The sequence below is a fragment of the Perna viridis genome, chromosome 10 (assembly GCF_037379345.1).
Source record: "Perna viridis isolate PV_CMFRI_1.1 ecotype Kerala chromosome 10, ASM3737934v1, whole genome shotgun sequence".
In the NCBI taxonomy this organism is placed as follows: Eukaryota; Metazoa; Mollusca; class Bivalvia; order Mytilida; family Mytilidae; genus Perna; species Perna viridis.
In genome coordinates this window covers 34,552,967-34,578,691 of record NC_142454.1, presented here as the reverse complement: position 1 = coordinate 34,578,691, position 25,725 = coordinate 34,552,967, and the positions used below count along the sequence as shown (strand labels likewise).

At 32.8% G+C, this 25,725-nt stretch overlaps 1 protein-coding gene across 1 annotated transcript in view; it reads right to left on the bottom strand.

The window, feature by feature from the left end:
- Window positions 1–729: 729 nt before the first annotated feature.
- The window catches only part of LOC148605549 (RING finger protein 150-like), a 30,193-nt gene continuing 5,197 nt past the window's right edge, over window positions 730–25,725 (bottom strand). The window contains exons 2-6 of the mRNA XM_088549949.1: window positions 11,933–12,225; window positions 10,272–10,343; window positions 9,705–9,787; window positions 5,064–5,166; window positions 730–4,151 (exon numbers count right to left, since the gene is read on the bottom strand). Coding sequence (XP_088406075.1) covers window positions 3,822–4,151; window positions 5,064–5,166; window positions 9,705–9,787; window positions 10,272–10,343; window positions 11,933–12,225 — 881 coding nt within the window. The 3' untranslated portion in view covers window positions 730–3,821. The remainder of the gene's footprint in view (window positions 4,152–5,063; window positions 5,167–9,704; window positions 9,788–10,271; window positions 10,344–11,932; window positions 12,226–25,725) is intronic.

Sequence of the window (25,725 nt, the reverse complement as noted above, 5' to 3'; positions counted from 1 at the left end):
GCCTTTAGTAAGGTGAGCTAAAAATTCCTGAAATGTCACAGAAAAAATTCTTAAAAGTCTTACAAGATGCTTACGAGAACTACTATAATTCTTAAAAAACTTGTTTTACTTACTGATTGAAATAGACATTAATGAAAACAAAATTTCATGTCGTATAAAATGAGCAATATAGTATTTTAAGGAGATTAAATCTAATTACAATCATGTATGGACTGTGAAAGGTGGAGTTACCATGAAAAATTTACTTATGTTTGACCTGAGTCACCTAACCATAAAAGACATACTTATTTAAAACCTTACCATGAAAGGTCAATTTATTTTAAACCTTACCATAAAAGTTATACCTATTTCAGACCTGAATATAAAAGACATTCTTATTCTAGACCTTATGGTGTAGGAGGTAGAAATATTTCAGACCTTACCCTGCAAGATTAAATGTTTTAGACCTTATGGTGAAGGTGCAGTTTTTTCCAACCTTACCTTAAAATGCACACTTATTTCAGACCTTACTCTGAAAGATTAATTATTTCAAACCTTTCATTCAAGATGTAGTTATTTCCCACCTTAAATTCAAAGGTAGAGTTATTTTAGACCTTATTGTGAAGAGAAAGTTATTTTTTACCTTACCTTGAAAGATTTATCATGTAAGTGATTATTTTCATTTAACTGACTCAAAGTTTGGAACATTAAATCACCGAAATATATGAAGACAAAGTACAGTTACTAACATTTTTCTTATTTTTGTCTGCCGTGAAAATTTATATTATGCAAAAAAAAAACCTCACTCATCAGTTTTTGAAAAAAAACCCAAAATGTTCCACACAAGAAAAAAAAAATACTTACAATAAAAGTATATTTATTTCAAACCTTACAATGAAGATATAGTTATTTCAGACTTAACTGTAACAGTACAGTTTTGTTTTTGTTTTCGTACCAATTAGTGATGATGCTAAATGAAAATTGGAATAAAGGACATTTGTATGCTGATTGCAAAAAGTCGGTTTACAACAATGAAACATCTTACTTCTCCTTAAAGTAAATATAATGGGAGATAAACAGTATCTCACAACCGAACATTTAAAAGTAATAGACATATCTTTGGTGTTCTCCATACAGTTATATATTCTCCAAAATCCAAGGAACACTTTCTTTCTCATAAAATTGTGCACCAATCTTGGAAACCATGATATAATGGAGAAGGATCAGTATGTAAGTTATCATAAACTATACAAATGCAACAAAATCAGTACAATATTTTTACAGACTGATTAGCATAACAACTAAAGATCAACATTTCTGTACACTCGTTATCAACAACAATGCAAAACTCAAATAATCAACAATAAATAAATTAACTTCAAATTGTTCTATCCATTCTGTGTGCACACATTCAAACTAATATGTCCGAATAAAACCCTCATAATATCAACACTTGTAATAACTAACAACATACTCAACATCATAAAATCACTCTTTTTCACTTATTTATCAACTGCAAAAGTTACCTCCCCTTTTTATAATACTTGTTTTTTTTTTGTTTTTTTTTAAATTAACAATCAAGGCACACAAGGTTGCAGAAACAATATAAAACTTGTGATCCCTTGATTGTTAATTAGCCCTGACCTAGCATTAAAGGAGACCTGACACAAATATTTACTTTTTTAATTTTTGGTTTATTTGATTTATCACACCTAACATAAATAATAAAAATGCCCCTTGATGTCTCTTATGCTTAATTGAAGATAAATTGATTCAAAATTGCCAATGATCCAAAACATGTGAATTCTAATAAGTCATCACATGACCATGTTAGGTCATTGGTTCCCAATTCATAGATCAAGTGATTGAAATACATAGGGCTTCTGCATTTGTTACATGACTGCTACAAATGAGAGTGAAAATACTGAAAGTCTTGGTTTGCAAGCAAATATTTACTTACAGTTGTATCAATTTAAAACAATGATAAAATAAGTTTTTGTGATTTATTTCTTAAACAAAAGTCAAATACTGGTAATCATTTTCATTTTTCCACAAAACAAAGTCACCTCTGCAACAATTTAATAAAAAGCTTTGTCTATCGCAGTATGTTACTTTCATGACATTTGGTTCACTGCCATTTAAGTTAACAACACTGACAGCATCATAACATTATTATGAGCGCATTTTTGCATTCATAAAAAAAATTCCAATGATCAACTGACCACATATTTATGAACACAACATCTTTTTCCCTTAAAAAAAGGACATTCATATACCAAATCAAGATGAAACTAAATTAACCACAAAACTTTGTTATTGGAGATATAATAAACATTTCTTACAAAAATGGCAGAAACAAATGAAACTTCAAAATCAAAACCAAAAAAGAATAAATATAAAATATCAAGACTAAAATAAATCATAAAGAAGGAAACTCCTGCTAAGTTGATACTACAATCACTCATCTCAAATATTATCTTCACATATTGCACAGCCTCATTCAATCAATCAAAAACCCATTCTGTAATATTAAAGCTACCAACAAAAGTTGTAACAACGATAATGGATAAAACACATGAATAGCTCAATGATAAATACTACCTATTATAATCAAGTTTCTTTGTTTAGTTACAACTATTCAGCCTTTAAGTTGAAAAAATAGAACAAACAAAATTATTGATATTAACATTAAGACCACCAAACATTTAGAATAATTAAAAAAAAAAGGTTTATGTGAACAGTTTGTAATGTCATGTCATTACATAATGGTAATGTATTGCAGTAGTATCTTCCAAATAAAGAGCTTAGCCGAGCACGGCATGATAAGACTGTAGTGGTTGAATCCTGAACGTTGGGCGCAAATGTATACACAATATGAGTTTTTGAAACACTTAGAATAAGGACTTACAATTTACTATGAATACAACAAATGGTTTGGACACTATATTGCATGAAAATTTTACATTCAATCAAAAATTTTCCAAATCAGATAAAAAATAAAAGTGTCAATCTTCTTTGGTGTAGCTCATTAGACCCCTTACAACTAGAAAATGGTAAAAGATCTGAAATCTGATTTAACAATGCGGGCAGGGATCTTTATGAGGAATCCAATAAAAAAAAATTATTAAATCGGACCAAAAATAAATAAGTTGAATTATTTGAGCATTGCCAAACTTTGACCCCAATAACTTGAGAACAGTCCAAAACACATAAAATTTGCATGATACATTTGTTTACCAAAATTAAATGAGGAACACAATAAAAAACATTCTACATGGGTTTTAATAAAACACTTGTTTTTACCATTTTTGGCCACTTTCTGAAACAGTATCGGCCACAAAGTCCAAATTACATAGGAACCTTCTTTGAATGGTGAGTAAAATCATATCGAAATTTCAGAACAACTGGTCAACCATAACTCAAGTTATTGCACAGAAATATCCCCAGACAACTACAGTAACGACTGCACCATAACATTGTACAACCACAATTTTTTTGTGGTTGTATAAAAACTGTTGATTACATACTTTGAGTAAATGAATTATGTTCATACAACACAAAATGGAAAACTGTATCAAAGAGAAAAAGACTAGTAGTAATGAAGTTTCAACAATCATGTCTATAAGAATGTTTCAGACTATTATCAACACAGGTCTCCTACACAACATTTTATTTTTGTTCAATACCTTACATCTAAGTTAAAGTCATGAAAATTTCAGTTGCAGTTCAACAAAATTACCTAAATTTGTTGTATCACTACAACAACAGTGTGTAGTAACTGTTACACATACAAATCTCTGAAGTATAATGCACCAATTATAAGATTTTTTTTCTCTCCAACACTAGACCTCTGTCTTGTCAGAGGATGCGGCACTATCTTTCCGTGGTAAGCCTGTCATCAACGAGTCTAATTCATTGCATTCGTTGTCACTATAGTTAGTCTCGTCCTCCAGCTCTATATGAGCCATAATATTAGTTGTACGAGGAGGAGTCTCAGCACAAAATGTATCAGATCCATGGTAATGGAAACTAGATGGATGTCGTATAAGTACTATGGCTTCTGCTCTACTATGTTCCTCTGGTGATGATAAATGTTCAGTCTCATCTCCAAGTGCTGAGGCTGTGGCACCACTCTCTGCTTCAGCATGTACAGTCTCTTGACTACTGTTCAGCTATAAATAAAATCATTTTCCCTTACATTACTATAATGCTATAATATATTTTACACTTTCTCTAAAACAACACAACTATACACAAGTCACCAAAACCTTGACTTGGTCATGTAAAATGTGAAAAACATATTACATGTATCATAGAATTCAATAAGTCATTGGCCTATACTTTATTAGCTATGTAGCCACCAGTCACAGTTCTTTTTCACAGATGTTGCATTTTCCCTCATCTTCTCCAAAGATTTTGTTAAAAACAAGAACCACCTTTGCAAAAAAGATAGCCCATGCAGTAAAATTTGTTATTTGTACTTATACTTTTCTACATTTCATTCAGGAAATAACACATGGCATGCAATTTCAATTTTCAATAGTTTTTTTTGAAACACCAACAAGTTATCAGTATTTGGCCAATTGGGAAACAGAATTGCGATCAAGCGACTTGCATTTCTATGGAAGAGCGTCTTTAAGGTCAAAAAGCGAAACAATACAAAATGTTTGGAAACAAATATTTGTAATCTGCATATGGTGGCTTATTTCTGTGCCAAGTTTGGTTTCAATCAATTCAGCTGTTTTTGAAGAGTTGTGTGGGCAAGACAACAAATGAAAGAATGATAATAAGAAGACAATATGTTTGCCAACCTTGTTGGGGACATAACAACTATGGCTGCTGTATGTACAACATGAAAATGCATATAATAGATGCATCTATAATATTTTTATTCTAACTACAAAGTTTTCATTATTTTTCAGTAGACAAAAATTAATATCACACCATAAATGATACAACTCACATCTAAGCTTTGATTCAGCTTAATTGACAAAAACTGCATCAATATACATGTATATCAATAGCTGTTTGGTTAAAGAAACCTCAGTAATAGAACCTTAAAAAAATTCATTACAACTACTCACATGAACTTGCATGCCATATTCTCGAAGAATATCTAATTTACACATTGGACAGCTTCTTTGCTCTAATAACCATGGATCAACACAAGATTTATGGAAAATATGTCTGAAAAAACAATTTTAAAATCTGTTAATTAAATACTCTGAAGGCACAATTTGATACAGCTGCAAATGTCATACCCTGGAGCAAATTTTTAAGTTTGGTACACCACACTTTTCAGACACAAAGTTAAGGCAAGCACCAACTTCGAGATAAATAATTCCATTTGCACAATTATTAAATAGTTAGAAAGGGGACTAAACTACCAAAGGATGGGAGTGAGAAAACAAACTATATTTCTGTCATGACCTATTTGTCAAATAACAAGTTTAACATGCAAACTCCTGTAAAATATTACTGAATTAAAAATGAGATAATACAACTGTAGCTGTACTTGATACAGAGTTAGAAATAGTAACCTGCCTGCCAGCCCGCGACAGGCTATTTTTTGGCAGAGCTGGCTAAATTTAGCAAAAAATTATGTAGCCATATAGTAAATATATTGAAAAATTGTATCCAGGACTGGCTAGAATTTGAGTGAGTTTCCTGCCCTGCTTGATATGCATGTCATTTTTTTTTCGGTCATCAAAATCTGATAATAGTCAATCAAAATATGAAAACAAAACACAAGAAAAACAACAAGACCAATACATGTCTGTGTCAAATGTTAGTATTTTCAATATGTGTACTAAGATAACATGACGTTGCAAACTTTGTTTTGCTAGGTATACCCCTACTCATACAGGAAGCTGATATTGGACAGCAACCAAAACTTGCATACAATGTATCATCTTAAAAGCCTAAGACCACATTTGAAATCAATCCATCTGGTGGGAGCCAAGATTTTTTCTTTCATTCCATATACATGTAGTAAAAAAAACAGGAAGTTAATAGCAGCCAGCTTCTAAATTAAATTTCAATATATCACCCACATGTGTGTATATAAAAAAAAGTACAGTGTGGGTTAAAAAGTTTCAGGAGTAATGTCCAAATAATTGTGCGAACTGAAAAACAAATGACCTAAGTTCAAGATGCTCAAAATGTATGAATAAGTTCTTTAGATTTCCCCATAATAGGAGGTGAACATCTTGATATGTATATTTACACAGTGCAAAGCATACATAATACATGTACTTGTTTAATGCTGATTACAGTAGGTAACATTCACAACATAAAGTGACAACCAGGAACAATGTTTAAACATTTCAAAAAGATTGGATAAGCTTTACTCAAATGATCATAAATAAACTAAAGTTAACTAACCCAATGACAACAGGGTGATACCATTACATAACCGAAAAAAATTGTATGTGGTCGAAGCCAATATCAATATGCTCTAAATGTAGGAAAAAATCTTATCAAATTTCTCCATTATAAGAGGCGCACATCTTCAATATTAACATAATCATATTTGCAAAGTTATAATAATGTTGATAAAATAATTTTTAGTTACAGATTATACTAAGAAGGAAACCCTAAGCATGATGGACAAATAGAGCTACTAGGGAGTGGCTACTAGACTTTCTTTCACTGTCAAGAACACAGGTCAAAAACTTGATGAAATGGTAAATAAACTAATTTTAGAAAAATCTTAACAGGGCACAAGTTGATACAACCACATAGGTCAAGCCCTGAACCCTTGGTGCTAGAATGGACACACCATTCAGCTTGTCACAGCTTTGAATTTTGATTGTGATTAGACAATGACACAGGATAAGAATTTGACAAGAATCAAAGTACATGTGTACCCCATAATCAATTAATTCCTAAATGGTTCCAGCCACAAACCCCCAAATATAAATGCCAAACTTCATTTGGAGACATGGAACCTTGGCAAGGTTTGTGGCACAGTATCAATGAGACTCAAGTTATCATCCAAATATATGGAAGATGCTTCTTCTAACAATTTTCCCCTCCTAATTCCTAATTGGATCCAGTCACAACCCCCAAAATTTATCTCAGCCTTCATTTAGTAGTATGACATCTTGTGGCACAATTTCAAAAAAGATCCATAGATTAATAATCAAGTTATTGTCCAAACAACATGCTTATATGCTAATGCATGTTTCTGGCCCCATATTCCTTATTGGTTTAAGTTTTAACCACAAAAAAAACAACCCAAGTTTGAACTTTTGCATGAAAACAAGGTGTCAATGGACAATGACTGCAACACATGGTACCGTTATATGATTGAAAATTTTTCAGTTCATATAAAAACCTCTTAAAAATGTGTTCAATAATCACACAGTATATAGAGAGACAAACAATGGTATACCATATATAACTGTAAAAATTTAGCAGATAAAAGATGGAACATGTATACCCCAACAAACTTTGATTGAGGGGGTACAATAATGTAAGACACACTGATATTACTCAATGGGGCAACTAATCATAATAATTAAGGTCACAGGCAGGACAAACTAGATATCATTGAGATAGGAGCCATTTCTTTGGGTCTCGCTGTCAATAACATGTGGAATATGGTACTTATTGTAATTTCATCCACATTCAATTTGACTGATGTATGATACTCCACATCCATTATGACACATCGATGTAACTATGAAATAATAACAGTTCTCAAGAAATAGAGCACAATTTGTTAAGAATGGACAGTACGACCAACAGACGGACCTTTGACCTAGGAAGTTATACAAACATTATGACATACACTCTGGTCTTGGTTAATATACATGTTAAGTAGTAATTTAGAAATCATAATGGTTCTCAAGATGTAGAGCGGAAACGATCTTTACCACAGGACATGGGGTTGTCAACAGAAACCAAAGTTTTTGACCTTGACCTTTGACCTAATATAGCTAAGCAACCGCCTGTATTAGGTTTTTATCATTTTTACACTGTGTGTAGAATGAACAACCTTGATATATGGCAGCATGCTTGCCTCGAGTGTGGTAGGTTGTGGGTTGTATCCATGGTCAAGTCATGCCAACACCCTTCATAGGTAGTAAATAATTTTCCACTGAGCAAACAGCATATAAGTTGACTGGTTTACTAGGAGTCAGAAAATGAGAGTCTGGACCAGTGTGTCGGTCAATTGTGAAAAAAAGTTAGTCCTTGTTAGATCAATTAAACGTTCTTGTCCAATAATGCAAGAAATATTCTACCAACTGATGTTGAACTACAATCAACAAATCAATCAATGAAAATCTAGCCTGTATATATAGACCAATTGACTTTTGCTTCTGAAAGGACCACTTGACTGCATACACAACTGACAACAATTTGAGTTCAAGACACATCATACTGAATGCTTGCTGTATATGTACATGTATCTCAAGGCAATAAGTTAAGATAAGTAATTAAATATATCTGTGATGGACATTTTGTACAGGTGATAACAGTCTAGACATTGTGTTGTTGTGTATTATATGAAAATGTGACAGCAAGATTCTATCACAACCAGTTTGCCACAATATAAAAATCAATAGTCCATTCTCAATACAATACACCAATCCTTGTCAAAGGAATAAAAATGGCCTGAAGAGTTCTGCTACACATGAACATAATACTTGATGAAAATATTATTTATCATTTATTGTGATAGGTTTGATGTTTTTTGCAAAAGGAGGCAGTTAATAGATTTCCTTATCTATTCATAAGATATACTTGTAGCCAGGCAATATAAAATCGAAATTCATAATGGATTTAAAAACAATTATGAGGAAATTATCTACAATGTCAGTATCTACCACATATCCTTATTGAGGTTCTCATCACTGAGAACATTTTATCGACTTCAAATACATGTGTAAGAAAACTGTAATATACAGTATAGAAAGAGACATACTAAGACTGATCACCAACATAGTGGTACACCACTTTGAAAGAGGTAGCCAATAACATGTTTATTTCATAAGATTCCTTACCAATTCTTTTTGAAAGCTGATGGGCACAAACTATCATTCAAAATACAAAAAGAAACTGAAAATACCTCTTTTGATAAAAAAAAAAATGGGTTACCATTTACAGAGTGGTGTATCACTAAGTCAGTGATCAGTCATGGTATGTCTCTTTCAGTACTGTACTGCAAGAAAACAACAAAATGTTGCACACTACCTTGTGCTAAGAATACCCCACTCAATTTCAGTCAAAGCTGGGAAAGGGAAACATGGTACAAGTCATCATGAAAAAGCAATATACAAGTATCTTATCATTCCCTGTAATAGAAGCTGAGAAATATGTTACAAAAATTTTCATTATGCGAAACATAAAAAATACAGTCAATCAATAAACAGGAAGTAGTTGAGCAAATAAACTGAAAAGGGAAGAAATTGTACACATGCAAAAGCAATATACCAAATATCAAAGCATTCCCTCCAATATAAGTTGTTACAAATAGTGTACCTATGATGGATGGACAAGGAGATTGAAATATAGCCCCAGTGGGGTAATCTTTGATCAGAATGGTCTCTTGGTAAAATCTTTTAAAAAAGGTACCAGTAGTCTTTTATACCTTGTTAATTCTTGGTAGAGTTTTAAAGAGTAAGCCCAAGACTGACTAACCTTTTAAAATTTTAGCATTATTTATTTAACAATGGACAGAAAAGTAAGAAAAAAATCTTGGCACAATGGTAACTCACTTGCATGGTAATATTCTAATGACATCAGATGCTTTATACCCTTCAATACACACAGCACACTGATCAAACTCAGACTCAAGTTCCTGAAACATATCACATTTGAGAAACAATGAAACAGCTATGATTCCTTCTGTAATCTACAAAATTAAAGTAATATGAACAGAAAGACCAAAAACTGGCAAAATACATCGCATCTTATACAAATGTAAATAGTTCAACTATAGGTACAGCTTCCACTTCTGTTTTTCTAATAAAAAGTTCCACCAATCTATATAATTCTTATAGGTTCTCTACTGTATTAGCCGAAAAGCCTTATACTTTCAACTGAATCCTATAAGGACTTAAATCTCAAACTGGATTTTTTAAGGTTAAGACACTTCTGTACATATCTGACATCTTCTAAGACTAGTCAACTTATTCACCTACACCAATATAGATTTTCCTGATTCAATAATTCATGTATCATGCTTGCAGTATGCTTAATATGAAGATTATTTCATAAGGCAAATTTGTTTTCAATATGAATGCATACATACACACATGTAAACTTGTGACAAGTCATTTTACCTTATCTCCTACTTTAACTGTTCTTTGTGGTATCTTTGCAATTGCTTTCTTTGCAGCACTGGCTAATCTTCTCTACAAAAAAAGTTTCAGATACATATCCCTTAGTTAGACTTTGAGTTTCTTTTAGACAAATGGTTTCCTCAAAGTTTTTACAGGTCTATTCATAAATGTATTCAGTGAAAAATATGTGATTCAACACTTCTACCAGTGCAAAATAGGGAAATATCAGACACTCAACAGTAAGATTTTCATCATTCTCTAACAAGGCTCTGCAAAGTTAGAGAACTATTATATTTTACACAAAAGTGTCTAAATTTCCCAATATTTCATGAGAAAAGCTGGTGTATGATTCTATTTTTCAATTCCAGTTTGTTTTCAGATTAAATGTTTGAATTGAAATGACTTACATTTAACAATGGATCATGACCTATCAGTGAGGACAGTAACACATTGTACATCACAACCTGGTGTATAAATGTATCTGAGGAGTTTCGTCCAAAAAGAGTTTCTATAATGTAGCATGTACAAATTCAACAAAGTCCCATAACTCCTGTAAAATTTATTGGTTGATTGTTGGTGTTTTAACGCCCAAGCAGCAATATTTCAGCTATATCCAGACGATGAACATGAAATAATGATAAAATGAAAAATGGGATGGGACACAAGAATAATATGGTTGAGAAATTTTTACTGCCACTGGAAATAGGGAGAGGGGGGTAGAGTTTGGCAATTAAGCCTTCTGTGGCAGAGCACGAAGGTTCCTACTCCTATCGTATACCACAGCAGGGTTCTCAGACTTGTTGAAATCAAAATTCCTGCAAACCTCTGGATATATTTCCAGAGAATCCAGTATGTAGTATACCCAGAAGCTGTAAACAACATTACATGTATATTAGGCAGCAAACTGAAAAATGACTTATGTCTGTAGCCTTGTTTTTTACAAAACTTGTTGAATTAATTCCTGACATTTGCAAATCTATATACATTATTCAACACTGTAGATCTTTCCATAAGACTTAAGCCAGAAATATAGGAAGAGCTGTGGAGAACATAATGTCAGACTGCAAGGTAAAAATGGACCTAGTCTGTGTGAGTAATATAGGAGAAATACTGACGTTACAAATATGTCAGACAACAAGCTGGAAGATAACTAGTCTGTATATATGCTGCTTTTTTTTTTTTCATAAATATACATGTAGTCTACTTGCAAAAATAAATGTCAGCTCACATCTAAATGAATTCATTAATATCCTAAATTTGTGGCTGTACAAATAAGACTGTGTAGTTTGTTAATTTTGATAATGCTTGTCAAATATGATTATCAGAAACAGAAGGAAGTTTATCAAGCCCATCTTCCTTTCATGTGACAGAATGAAGGTGAAGGTCACTCACCTACTTTTTGGGATGTTTACAATCAATTATCATCCTGAATTATACATGTAATATCATCAAAGATGATGACAACTGAATACAGATAATATGAAAAAAAAATTAACTCTCTTGATTTAAACTGGATTGATGCATCATAGTTTTATTTTACATGTAAATGTTTTCATTTCACCTTTTCATTTTGTATCCTGTGAATCTTGTAGTCTTCCTTTGTAAAATCTGGAAGCATACCAGAAGTTTCAATATAGTAGCTACGGAGACTAAATACTTACTGTTAACCTCTCCTTGGCATGAGCATATCTAAATCTCTGTATGTAGTAAAACACTAGCCATGCAAGGGAAATAATCATCAAAACAATAAATGAAATAGAAACAAACAACACAGATGTCCTGCTGATGTTGTTGGTTGAATTGTCATATATTGTTGTTTTAGGACCATCTTTATCAGATACATTTCTTCTTTCTCCAACAGAAATATCTAGTCGGACAGTAAACCCCTCCTCTAGTTTAGCTACAATTCTTTTCCCTTCTGCCTGACTGATGAAAATTGTCACCGCCTGGTTATCTGCAGAAAAGAGAACCCATTCATTGTGTATGTGTGTGTGTGTTAGAACTGTCAAATTTGCGATGTAAATTTTGGTCGTTCCCTCCGCGGGACTCAAAACTCCGCCTGCACAAAGTCCAGCGCCCTAGATCACTCGGCCAGCTAGGCTATATATATCTGTGGCAATAGATGTCACAGTGGTACAACTTCAAGTCCCATGGAGGGAATGACCATCATCTGCATCGCCAATTTGACAGTTCTAACATCGTTGGGAATTTTTCAGACCTCTCTCTCTCTCTCTCTCTCTCTCTCTCTCTCTCTCTCTCTCTATATATATATATATGTGGTAAAATTAACATTGAATATTTAAAATTTTTGTAAATTTAACCGTGATGTTAAACATATTTAGACGTATATTTAATTTATTGTTATGTTTTGCATCGCTTTTAACGATCCACCACCCCGTAAGAGTGATTGTTGACTTTTATTTAGACGATTAATTATACACCCCCTTTGTTATTTTCATTCAGATTCCTTATCATTTGCTTATGTGTGCCTTTGATAAAGGTACAATCACCCACAGCATGTGATTCAGCATCTGAAACTATGTTTGATCTTGAACTTTATTAATTTTATGCTGAAGAAGGATATTGGTTATCCGAAATATTCAATGCAGAAAAGAGAACCCATTCATCACTGAGAATGTAAATGTGTATTCAGAGCTTCAATTAGTGATATTCCATCAATAATTGTATATTTGCTTAGTAGGACTACATGTCAGTTCTGCATCGATCTCGAGTCAAGCAGTACTTTGGGTTTTTGTTCATTGGTGTTCTATAATATGTAGATGCATTTACAAAGTCATATTAGAAAATCAAGATAGCAACTGTACTGCCCTCAGCTGGTGATTTATCTTCCAGTGGTTGTAAGCCTCATCCATTGGATGATTTTGTCAAATCTGTGTATCACACTCAGTCAGGCTTTCATTGCACATTTTTCAAACAATTCATTTTTCTATAAAATCATAAAATGTATGCATACCATAATGCACTTTATCTTAGGCTCAATTGAGTTATACAGGCAATTGATTTTTGTCATGCTTTAAACAAAATTTAATGGAATTGCTTAAATACTAATAATTGTTCATTTTTTTTAACTAACACAATAGAACAGAGTAAAAGTTTGGGTAAATATGATTCTGATCTTTATTTTATCTGTAACATTACATGTACCATACATGTACTTGTAGATTATACTTGTAGATTATAGTCCTTTGATTATACTTGAAAAGGGTGCCTTTTTGTTTTCACTATTCAGTCATCAGTTTAGTTATTATTGTCATTTGCCTCAGCAGATGAGAGTATACTGATGGATCCTACTTTCAATTTACTATAAAAGCCTGTTTGTAATTTTTTTTTCCATTTTTGAAAAGTGTGAAGTGCAAATTATACACACGAACTGTCAGCTGAGTTTTTTTTCATTGCCATCTTTAAATGACAAAAGATTATCTGAGAATGAGTTTTTTAAAAGCAACTTGATATCATGATTAATGAAAATAATATGAAAGGTTACTTTGAGAAGACCTATTACACGTGGCCATCCAACTAAACAAGTTAAAAGAAAACTTTTTTAAAAAGTTAAGGATAAAAGTAAATTCAGGTCAGACAAATCCACCCCCCCCCCACCAAAAAATATATACTTCAGACACAGATAATTGTGAATTGAGAGTCTCATGACCTAATCATACCAATATTTATTAATAGAATTCTCAGCATGTTGTTTACAGATGTGATAAAGCCTTTTTGTGTTACTCACAATTTATATATAATAAAATACATAGATATAGAATGTCATCTTAGTCATAAAAAAGTAATTTGCTGAATGTAATTAAAAAGATGCCATGGTACTACATACAATGTAGTAATAGCTCAAAAATATGTATTGACCATGGAATAATAATAACAAGCATTCTGAGAGTATTGCAAACAATACATTATATAGTCTCCTACTGGCTGTTTATATCACTGACCCAAATACTACCTTGGATCATCAAGTATAAATGACAAACTGAGGAAATGACCTTGATTTAGAACAGAAGGGATTTGGACAAAGACAAGAAAGATGTTGAAATCCATTTAACAGATGCAGATTTGCAAAGTTTTATGCACAGACAATTGGAACGATTAGACTCAAATACCAAAAATAAGCTCAATATCTGCAAGCGTTTAGAAAAAAAAATGCAGAAAACTAAAATTTCGGTAAACTCTCAGTGTTCTCCCCAGGCATCAATTTCACAAAAAGTCGTAAGTGTAAAGTTGATTGTAAGTGATGATGTCATAACAGCAAGTAGCATTGTTACGTCATAACTTACGATCAATTTTACACTTACGACTTTTTGTGAAACTGGCACCAGGCTCTTAAAGCGCTGCGCTATTGACCTCAGTACTGTCCTATCTTGCTACCAGTGCTGTGCCACAGTTTAATAGGTTTAAAAAAAATCAATTACTGCAGGAAACATGTGTGCCCCGAGGTTGCTCACCTGATCTGGTCTTTTTAGCTTTTTTAAGCTGAACTCAAGACCTTTCTGAATGTATGTCACAAGAATCATTTAATCAATAGAGAGAATCTTAGTTATCCACCCAATTTTCTTTCATCCTATCCTAGTCATTTTTTGGCTCTTCAAGGGCAGAAAAGCAAACATCGAGCAACAGATCTTTACAAAAATATTGGCACCGGCCCGTCTCACCATACTAATAAATTTTTCCTCCATGTAAATTTGGCTAAACCCATTGGTTTTCCAGTAATTTCAACAAATCCTCAATTTTTTTTTTAAATGTTAAGGATATCCTTACAACATTCATGTCATGTTCAGTTACAATCCATCCTACAAGTTGTCTCAAAGATGTTCGAAGTTGGAAATGCAAAATTCAGAAAAAAAATCAGTTTCAGGACCTTTACCTCATTTATCTGCAAACAGATCTTTCTGAAAATGTTAGCATAGGATAACTCATCATGCTGAACAATTTTAATCCCGGCCAGATTTTAGCTTAATGAACTGTTTTTAAGTTATTTGAATAATTCTGCAATTTGACCCCTATTTTTAGTAACGGTGGCAAGGTTTTAACAAGATATAAAAAAACGCACGAGCTGAGTTTTGTTTCAATCCATCCAGTAGTTTCAGAGAAGATTTTCAAAGTTGGAATAGAAAAATTCTGGGAAAAAAATTCATTTCAGAACCCATAATTTGTTTATTTGTCAACGTACATTGCTATTTATAAATGCCAAGTTGAATGTTGCAAAATCATAAGATGTTTTCAACATTTAATAAGAAGCTGACTTACCTTATAAAAAATGTATTAAATTTCCAAACAATATATATTCCATCAGATACTTCCTAAACACTTTGAAAAGAAAAAGGAAATGACCATCTTTTGTTTACATTGCCATGTTGTTGCATAACAAGAGCATATGGTTTCTAGTGGGGAAAATCAGTTAAGAAATGGATAGTAAAATTCCCCAGGTCTAAAAATAGTACCAGAGGTGTGATGAACAAATATGGACAAAGGTCATGATGTGGGGTTCTTGTCATGGATAAACTTCATTTTAACATAATAATAATTAAAAAACAAAACAACTAGTGTGTCAACTTTAAATAACAAGAATAAGATTTATGTTTTTTTTTCCTGGCAACTATTTAGCTCCACACTACTGACTTCCTGAAAATTTTGGCACCATGAATTTTCAGACCAGAGTAGACTATTACATGTACCTGATTAGATAATTCTAAATCTATAAATAAATTGAAAGTTACAAAGACTAGGAAAAGACAGAATGCTTTTAATCAAATGAATATTATATTCAAATGGGCCATGAAGGCCCAAAACAAATGAAGAATTATGGGGAGAACACTGCAGATCTTTCTGAGAATTTTGGCTTAAGTTCATCCTATCATGGTAAACAATTTTACCTTCTTCCACATTTTAACTAAACCTATTGTTTTTGAGTTATTTGCAAAATTCTGCAATTTGACCCCTATGGTCTATTTTTAGTAAGACTAATCAAGGAAACCAAGGTTATAGCGGTAATCAAAAGAATGTAATCCAGGGACAAAGACCAGACATGGAAAACAGACATACACAACAAAGAACATAAAGCAACTAAAATCATACATACAAAGTAACAAAAGTAAATGAGCAGCTCGGATTCCACTAAAAACTGGGAGCATGGACCAGGTGCACCGGTAGGGTATGCGTCCTCTGCTTTTCTAGAAATACCCGCCGAGTTGCTCATAAAAAGTCAAGTCCGAGGTAGACAAACAAGGAAAGGAAAACTATGACCCGTTGAATAAATCAGTTTTCATGGTCCTGATGGATACATCATAGTAGCTGTGGCCATGTTTTTTGTCAGATCAAAATTCTCTACCAATGGATTTTCAAAAATACTGTAAAGGACATTCAAGCAAAGTTTTGTTATACACTGTCAAGTAGTTTAGGAGGAGCAAAGTTTGAAAAAGGTTAATGGACGATGACAATAAATGATGGACACATACATGTCGTGATGGCAAAAGCTCTCATGGCCTATGGGTAAGGTGAGCTACACAAAAGAATCTCAAAGAGCCTGAATCACTTAACTGGCAAATCATTTCCTATTAATTAATTAAGTAAAGGTATCATCCTTTGTTGTCATGTTTGACAAAAAAAAGTTGACAAAAAAGAGTACACGTGTATATTGATGAATGATGAAGTTCAAAAGAGTACTGTAAAATGTTGGAAATGCCTACAGTGTTTTTAGAACCTCTAGAAAAAATCTCGGCAAGTTAATTGGCTGTCCAATATTTTCATCATTACCATTCAAATCAGGAGACCATGCTTACTATATACACCAATTATCCTTGAAATCAAACAAATATAAAAATTAATGGGAAAATGGCCACCCAGAACGATCTTTTGTCATCACCGTTCAACTTAAAACACCTTGTTTCTTAAGTAAACCAAATATCATTGGAATCTGAGCAACTGGTGAAAATGGTCTGGTCGCCTAGAAAATAATTTCATTACTGCCAGTCAACTCAGAATAACATTTTTATCTTATAACTAGCTTTTAATTTCATTATTCTTGTACAGATGAGGAAAATTTGCAAAAAAAGCAGTTTAACCCTTATGTTCTATATCAAGTAATGACAGCCATTTTTTTGACCGATTAAAAAATTTAAATGATCAGTTTGTGCCGGAAACCTTAAAAAACTTAAGGTAACTTCTATCCAATTTTGTTGCAATTGGTTTCAGAGAGTTTTACACGTGAAAAACGCCCAAAAAATCTGTTTCAGGGGCCAGAATTCCTACAGCAAATCATTTTGAAAAATTTGGTGAAGGTCCCCTACTGAGAGTGAACAATAATACCCTCAATCAGAATTTCGCTAAATTAAGGTTTTTGAGTTGTATGCAAAAAAATGTATTTCAACCCCCATGCTCTATTTTCAATAACATGGGCCATGGTTTTAAACAGATCCAAAATCCAAATTGTCACTTTGTGCAGGAAACTGTTTAAGATGTTTAAGCTGCATTTTCTGCCAAATTTGTTCAGTTTTGATTCTACTGAATTTTGCTGATTCAATAAAATAAGTTTGTAGTAATGCAATTGAAGCAATAAATGTCGATAATACCTACAGAATATTGTGAAAACAGCATTTTTTTAATAAGAGAAAATCGATAGCTCTGATCTAATTATTTTTCGTCATGACTTCCAAAGATTGCCTACAGGACATTAACCTGGGTTGAAAATACTTTAATCTTGGTAAAAACAAAAAACAAAAAACGGATACACAGGTAAGCATGTATTTTCTTTTCATTTCATTTCATCTATTTCTTGAATAGTTTTCAAAAAAATAATGACCATATTAAAGCCACATTATAGCCCAATACGTTAATTTCAAAAGGATCCTTACATTATATTCAAAGTTTATCCTTTACGGTTTGAGTTCGCCAGTCTTCCTTGCCGTTGAATAATCACTTTCGCTTTGCAATCAGATTTGTTATTAAAGAAGCAACCCTTACAGCACATGGCTGGATTAAGGTCAACAGAAGTCACATACATATGAATTTATATAGGTTGATTTTTTGTCTTGCAAGACAACAAATATATAGACACCTAGATACAAATATATAGTTCTTGGTAGAGATTCCTCATACTTTGTAAGAAATAATTCCAAATCATCTTCCAAATATACAGAGGAAGATGTTTACAAAATGCTGGAATTTTTAATCGACAACATATTTGTCCAGTGTGGTTGACATGTTTTTCAACAAACGGTCGGCATTCCAATGGGAACAAATTGTGTTCCTTTACTAGCTGACCTATTCCTTCACTCTTATGGGGCTGACTTTATAGCTGATCTGATCCGAAAGAAAGAATATCGTTTAGCTAAATCCTTTAATCTCAGTTTCCATTATATCGATGACGTATTATCTTTAAACAATCCTAATTTCGGGGATTTAATATTGGTCAACAGATTTTCACCAGAATTTGACCACAAACAGATCTCATCATGCTGAACACTTTTACCCATGTCGTACTTGGTTTCACCTAACGATTTTGGAGATATTGGCAAATATCTGCTGTCTGATACCTATGTTCTATTTATATTAATGGCGGCCACGTTTTTTAACCGATCAAAAATCCAAACTGTCATTTTGTGCAGGTTATTCCAAAATGTTGTTTCATCCAAATCCATTCTGTAGTTTCAGAGAAGATGTTTGAAGAATTGTCAATGACAATGGCAACAGACGACAACGGACACCAAGTGATGGCAATAGAAAAACTAGAGGCTGAAGAGAGCCTGAATCGCTCACATGGTTATCCATTTGCTTAATTGAAAAACTTAAGGAATGGGACCGGCTAAGTTAAAATCAACTAAATTGTCAAATGCAAGAAATGCTTTTCATAGCATTTTCATGACCTAAACCAGAATTTTGCTAAAGGTAACAATTTTTGAATTTTTTTCAAAAACCTGTCTTATGACCCTTAAGTTCCATTTTTAGTATAGGCAGCCATATCTTTTCATGGATTAAAACTCATAACAGTCATTTTGAGCACAATACACTAAAGAACTATTATGCTTATTTTCATTCACTGATCTTAATTAGTTTTAGAGAAGATTTTCAAAGTTGTACATGTGAAAAAAAAATAAACAAAAAAACTGTTTAAGGGGTTGTAACTCCTACATTAGTCATGATGCTTAACCATTTTACCCAGCCAGAAATTTGCTAAAGGCAAGGTTTTTTGAGTTATTTGCAAAAAAACTGCCATCTGACCCCTATGTTCTATTTTTAGTAATGGCGGCAATATTTTTTCATGAATCAACAATCCCAACATTCATTTTGTGTGGGATACCCTAAGGAACATAAATACCAACTTTCATTGAATTCTGTGCACTGGATTTTGAGAAGAAGATTTTCAAAGTTGCACATGCAAATGCAAAAAAAACTGTTTCAGGGGCCCTAACTCCTACATCAGTTGACCAATCGTTTTGAAAATTTTGGCATATGTCCATCTCATGATGCTGAACAATATTACCCAGACAGAAATTTGCTAAAGGCAAGGTTTTTTGAGTTATTTGCAAAAAAAACTGCCATCTGACCCCTATATTCTATTTTCAGTAACAGTGGCCATGTTTTTTCATAAATCAACAATCCCAACAATCATTTTGTGTGGGATACCCTAAGGAACATAAATACCAACTTTCATTGAATTCTGTGCACTGGATTTTGAGAAGAAGATTTTCAAAGTTGCACATGCAAATGCAAAAAAACTGTTTCAGGGGCCCTAACTCCTACATCAGTTGACCAATCGTTTTGAAAATTTTGGCATAGGTCCATCTCATGATGCTGAACAATATTACCCAGACAGAAATTTGCTAAAGGCAACGGTTTTTGAGTTATTTGCAAAAAACTGCAATCTGACCCCTATGTTCTACTTCTAGTAACAGCGGCCATGTTTTTTCATGGATCAAAAATCCCAAAAGGTCATTTTGTGCAGCACACTATAAAACAAACATGCCAAGTTTAAAACCTGTCAGTCCAGTAGTTTCAGAGGAGAAGATTTTTTAAAATTTGTCCATAATGACGACGACGGACGCCAAGTGATAGCATAAGCTCACTTGCCCTGCGACCTGGCAAGCTAATAAATCAAAGACTGAAGTCTTCAGAGTCGCTGATGGTCAAATATTCTCTGCTGCTGATTTTGGCCTACTTTCAACATCTGAAATGGCACGAATGTGATATGCTCTAAAATCAAATGACTTCTGCTAGAATTTTTGTTCCCTTGATATGACTGTATACTCTTTCAAAAGCATGATGACCCAAATGTTTTCAGTCATAACAACTGGTTACTTGGAACCAGATTAAATAATTGGCAATGGCTATATATACATTGTATATATCAAGAGTCCTGATAATGTGTATAACCTATATAGTGAATTGTAACGAGTTCCTGTGTTTGAATTGGAAACTGGTAATAATACATAAATTCATTGCTATCTAACCGATCATTTGATCTTTTAATGTAAACTTCTTGTTCTCATACAAGCAAAAAACACACATACATGTAGACATGTATATATTTTAAAAGAGGTACATTTTAGCGATCTTTGGTTCACTTAGGATATTGACCAGGGAACCAGATTAGGAAACAACTGGCAATGAATATTCATAGATATCAGGGCCTTGCTAATGTATATGATCCATGTAGTCTTGTAACGAGCCCCTAAATCAGAAACTGAGTAATGTTCAATGCTAACTGATCATTTCATGTAAACTTCGCATTCTCATGCAAGCAAGAAATACACATATACGTTGGCACTTTTACCTGGCAAAATTCAACTTAGTTCATTTGAAAGTTACATTGATATCTATATATGTAACTGAAATATTTTGCACAACCTAAAAGTATTTAATGTTGATCTATGGAATCTAAATTTTCAGTGAACAAAATTTTTTTCTCAGACCATTATATTTTCTGGGACAAAAGGACTAATTTTTTTTTTCTGTCTGCACACTGTTCTTTAGTATACTGCAGAGATGGATACCAGCAGTTCTGAGTGCTAAACAAGTAAAATTACCTCCCCTCACTAGCATCATCATGCTTCAGACATAATTGCAAATTTGTTATTTTAAAAATTAAAAAATATGCCATTTTATGTACACATAAAACTGCCCTTAAGTGATGCTAAAATATCAGTCGTGCAAATATTTGCTTTTTAAAACTCCGTAACATTTTCCACACTAATGAATTAATTTGAATATGCAGTTTTGCAAGTTGTGTTTACAAGTAACTTAGAGCAACAGACAGACAAACTTACAACCACACAATAATTCATTCAAACAACTTTTGCATGAGATATAATAAAATACTATGTGACCTTTTACTCAATGGACAGTGATGTAGTTGTAATTATTACCGAAAACAATAAATGAATTTCTTACGAGAAACTTCCTTATTCTGATATTAAACATTTTATAAAATATTATTACAACTACTGGTTGGTACATGTTTGTGATAAAGTTTACACAAGTAAAACTTTGTATTTACCTTTCAGACAGGATACATGTAGTTGCACCTACACATGTTATGAGCAATATATAAATTATAAGTTGTGTGGGTGTCAGCATACCTGATACATATGCATGACATTACATTATAATGAGTTGACATTGGACTCATGAAAACATTTTGATTTAACAGATTGGCCATATATGTTCACTAACAATCAAGTAATAACATTTGAACATGCAATATCTAGTATTTATAACTTGCATAAATAGTAAAAAGCAGACAGATGTGCTGTATTGAACCCTGAACAGAGGGTGCAGGTACAAAAATTTCTGTAATATGTGAAATGTATTTCAAAATTTCAATAGGAACTGCATGTACATGTACATGTAATTAGCATTTCTGTTTTGCATGAAGAAAAAATGGAGTACATTTACAACTACAAGTAAACTAAAATTATTTCCATCTAATTCAAAAATTAAACAAAAGAAAAAATATACTTAATAAAACCTGTGTTTTTTTTATTTTTAAATCTATTAGCCATTATTTAACAACTACCTCAAAATATACAACTTACATGCAACCATCATAGCCATTGATTGGCATTGTCATATAAAATTAATCTTCAAAAATTTATTTGAACAAAAAATTTTTTTACTTATAACCATGTTTATCCAAATTCTGTACATCATAATGTCATGTTCAATATTTATTTACAAGTGCATAAACTGAAAATTGAAACTGTTACTGAAATCTTCCAAGTATACATTGATGATTGCATGTAATTTATTATTCTAACCAAACATTTATTGAACACAAAGAGCAAGCTGATGTCAGTGAGCACACCACACAATCACCACATCCAAAATAAATGGTGTTTAAACAATAAGAAAAGCATCACCTGAATAGTAGCGATAGCATTTAATGAAATTAATGATGTATCCACCCCCCCCCCCAACACAACACAACACAACAAACATTATTTTCATTGCTAGTTCATGTTTCCTATATTGTCCAATTTGTTTGTTTTTACATGATGTGTCAGATTGACATGACCATTTTAGCATTAGTACTATGTATAAAGGAAACTGGTATTAGTAAAACACAAATTTTTGAAGTGCAATAAAAAAATTCTTCATAACTTTAGTAATGTCTGTCTCTCAGATCATTAATTTGTTTTATATTTAAGTACATATAAATGTAATTATGACAAAAAAGTATAACTGAAAACCTAGTAAACAAGACAAACAAGTATAAAGAGTTATACCAGTCAGTTAAAAAAAAAACAAAAAAAACAAGGGCAACTAGATTTTTAGAGTAATATGTAATTTCAAAAAGTCGAAGTTTTCAATTTGAGGCAAACAATGAGACAAATTAAATAACCTGAACTTTCCAATGAACAACTCAAAGTTATTACTAAACACTGTAACAACCACAGATATTTTGTGCAATTCATAAAAAAGATTACTTCATTTCCTGGTCTAGTATCAGTACTCGTGTACTGGCTGCATCCAACCAATATCAAATGAGGAACTATTACAGTTAATTGCATAATATGTCAGAGAAAGTTATACCATTAACATAAATTGCATGTATCATAAAATTAGCAATTACATGTATCATATAAAAAATACCCCATCCTTTCAATGTTTAACTGTATTTCAAATAAATTATTTTCCAATGAGTAGTAACTCCAAGCCAGTCTAAGTCTTAAATCTGAGAATAGAGAACAAGAGGCTCCCAGGACCCTGAATAGCCCATCTGGTTGAATTTTGCCTTCCAAAGGCAATAAATTTAACAAGAAATTGTACAACAATTTTGACTCAAGAAGTCTTTGGTAGGGTTTATCATAAGGATCATTTCAGCAAATGAAAGTTTCTTTTAATCTATCACTGTTTTCAATATATGACTGAAAACTTTAAAAAAAATAAATTTTTCCCCCTTTAAGGGCAATAACTCTTACAAGGAGTCAGGTCTCACTACCCACTTCCGTGTCAAATGGCCACCCCCCTTGTAGTACCAAAAACACACTGAACCTAGAAATATGCATTGTAAGTGCATTATTTGTGTGTATTCTGATCAAAAGTAGTTAAAACAAGAATGCTACGCGTAGCCATATGTTCCCCGCCACTGTAGAAATACTTTAATTACAAATGTTTGACACTTGTATAAATAGCAGATTCAAAACTTATGTGCTTTCAATTCTTTTAATGAATCAAATTAAGTTAGGTTAAGAATTCTTCATACAACAACAAAAATCTGCAAAAAAAGAACATGAAAAATGAACAAAGTCCCAAAACTCCCATAAAAATTGTCGAATCACAATACCGGTTAAGTACAATCAACTACATATGGTGTAAAAAAATCCTACAAAATTTGGTCCAATTCCATTCAGCGGTTTCTGAGGAGTTGCGTCCACAATGTGTTCTTAATGCGAATAATGTGAAAAATGAACAAAGTCCCATAACTCCCATAAAAATTGTCAAATCAAAAAAGCGGTTAAGTATGGTGAATTACATATGGTGACAAACAATCCTACAAAATTTAGTCGAATTCTGTTCAACCATTTCTGAGGAGTTGCGTCCACAAGCTTTGGCCACATGGACGGAAGGACAGACACCAGCATTTCTATGTTCCCAGTCCGCGTTGCGGCGGGGGACAATAAAGCTGAGAATGTGTACTTTAAAATCATATTTGTAATTTACTACAAAAGTGTATGAATATTGTTTACATGTGTGAGTAATTTGCCTCCATGCTGTCAGTTAGCAGAAAAGATAAAAATGTTGATTTTCAGTATTTTTTGTTCAAGTAAATTTTGTGAAGAATTTTTACAGTCATTGTACCATTATAAAAATGATTTTGAAAGCCTTATTTTCCAAGCTTCGCAATGGTATGCAACTTTCAGGTGTCATTGTCCTGGGAATTCACAGTGAAACATTGAAAATTACTTGTTTAACATGTAAAGTAATGGAAACTTTAGAAGTGGTTAGTGAGACCTTATTTGACAACTTTTATCCCTAAAGACTTTTGTAGTAATAAGGATCATTTCAGCTATTGAAAGAATTTGGCTAAACCTAACGGTTTTGGAGTTATATGCGAAAAACTACTGTCTGACCAATACACTGTATGTTCTATTTTTAGTAATGGCTGCCATGTTTTTTGACGAATCAAAAATCCCCACATCAGTTCTATACAGAATACACCAAGGAACATTCATACCAAGTTTGGTTTCAATTGGTCAAGTACATGTAGTGTCAGAGGAGAAGATTTTTGAAAGAAATAACATAAAAAATAGCAAAAAAACGTTGAAAAAGAGCAATAACTCCAACCTGACTTAATAGATTAAAATGAAAATTTAACCGCAGATAGATCTCATCATGCTGAACACTTTTACCCACTTCAAAATTTGGCTAAACGTAACCGTTATGGATATATATGCGCAAAACTACTGTCTGACGGCGGCAATGTTTTTTGACAGATCAAAAATCCCCAAGTCAGTTCTATGCAGGATACCCCAAGGAACTTTCATACCAAGTTTGGTTCCAATTGGTCAAGCAGGATCAGAGGAGAAGAGTTTTGAAAAATTGTTAACGACGACGACGGACAATGACGGATGCCAAGTGATGGCAATGGACATGGAAAACAGACATACACAACAAAGAACATAAAGTAACTAAAATCATACATACAAAGTAACAAAAGTAAATGAGCAACTCAGACTCCACTAAAAACTGGGAGCATGGACCAGGTGCACCAGTAGGGTAAGCGTCCTCTGCTTTTCTAGAAACACCCGCCGAGTTGCTCATAAAAAGTCAAGTCCGGGGTAGACAAACGAGGGATGGAAAACTATGACCCATTGAATAAATCAGTTTTCATGGTGCTGATGGATACACCATAACGATCCACGAGTTCATGATAACGACCATAAAACTTCTGTAGTGATGACTTCAATCTTGTAGCAACATAACCCTGTTC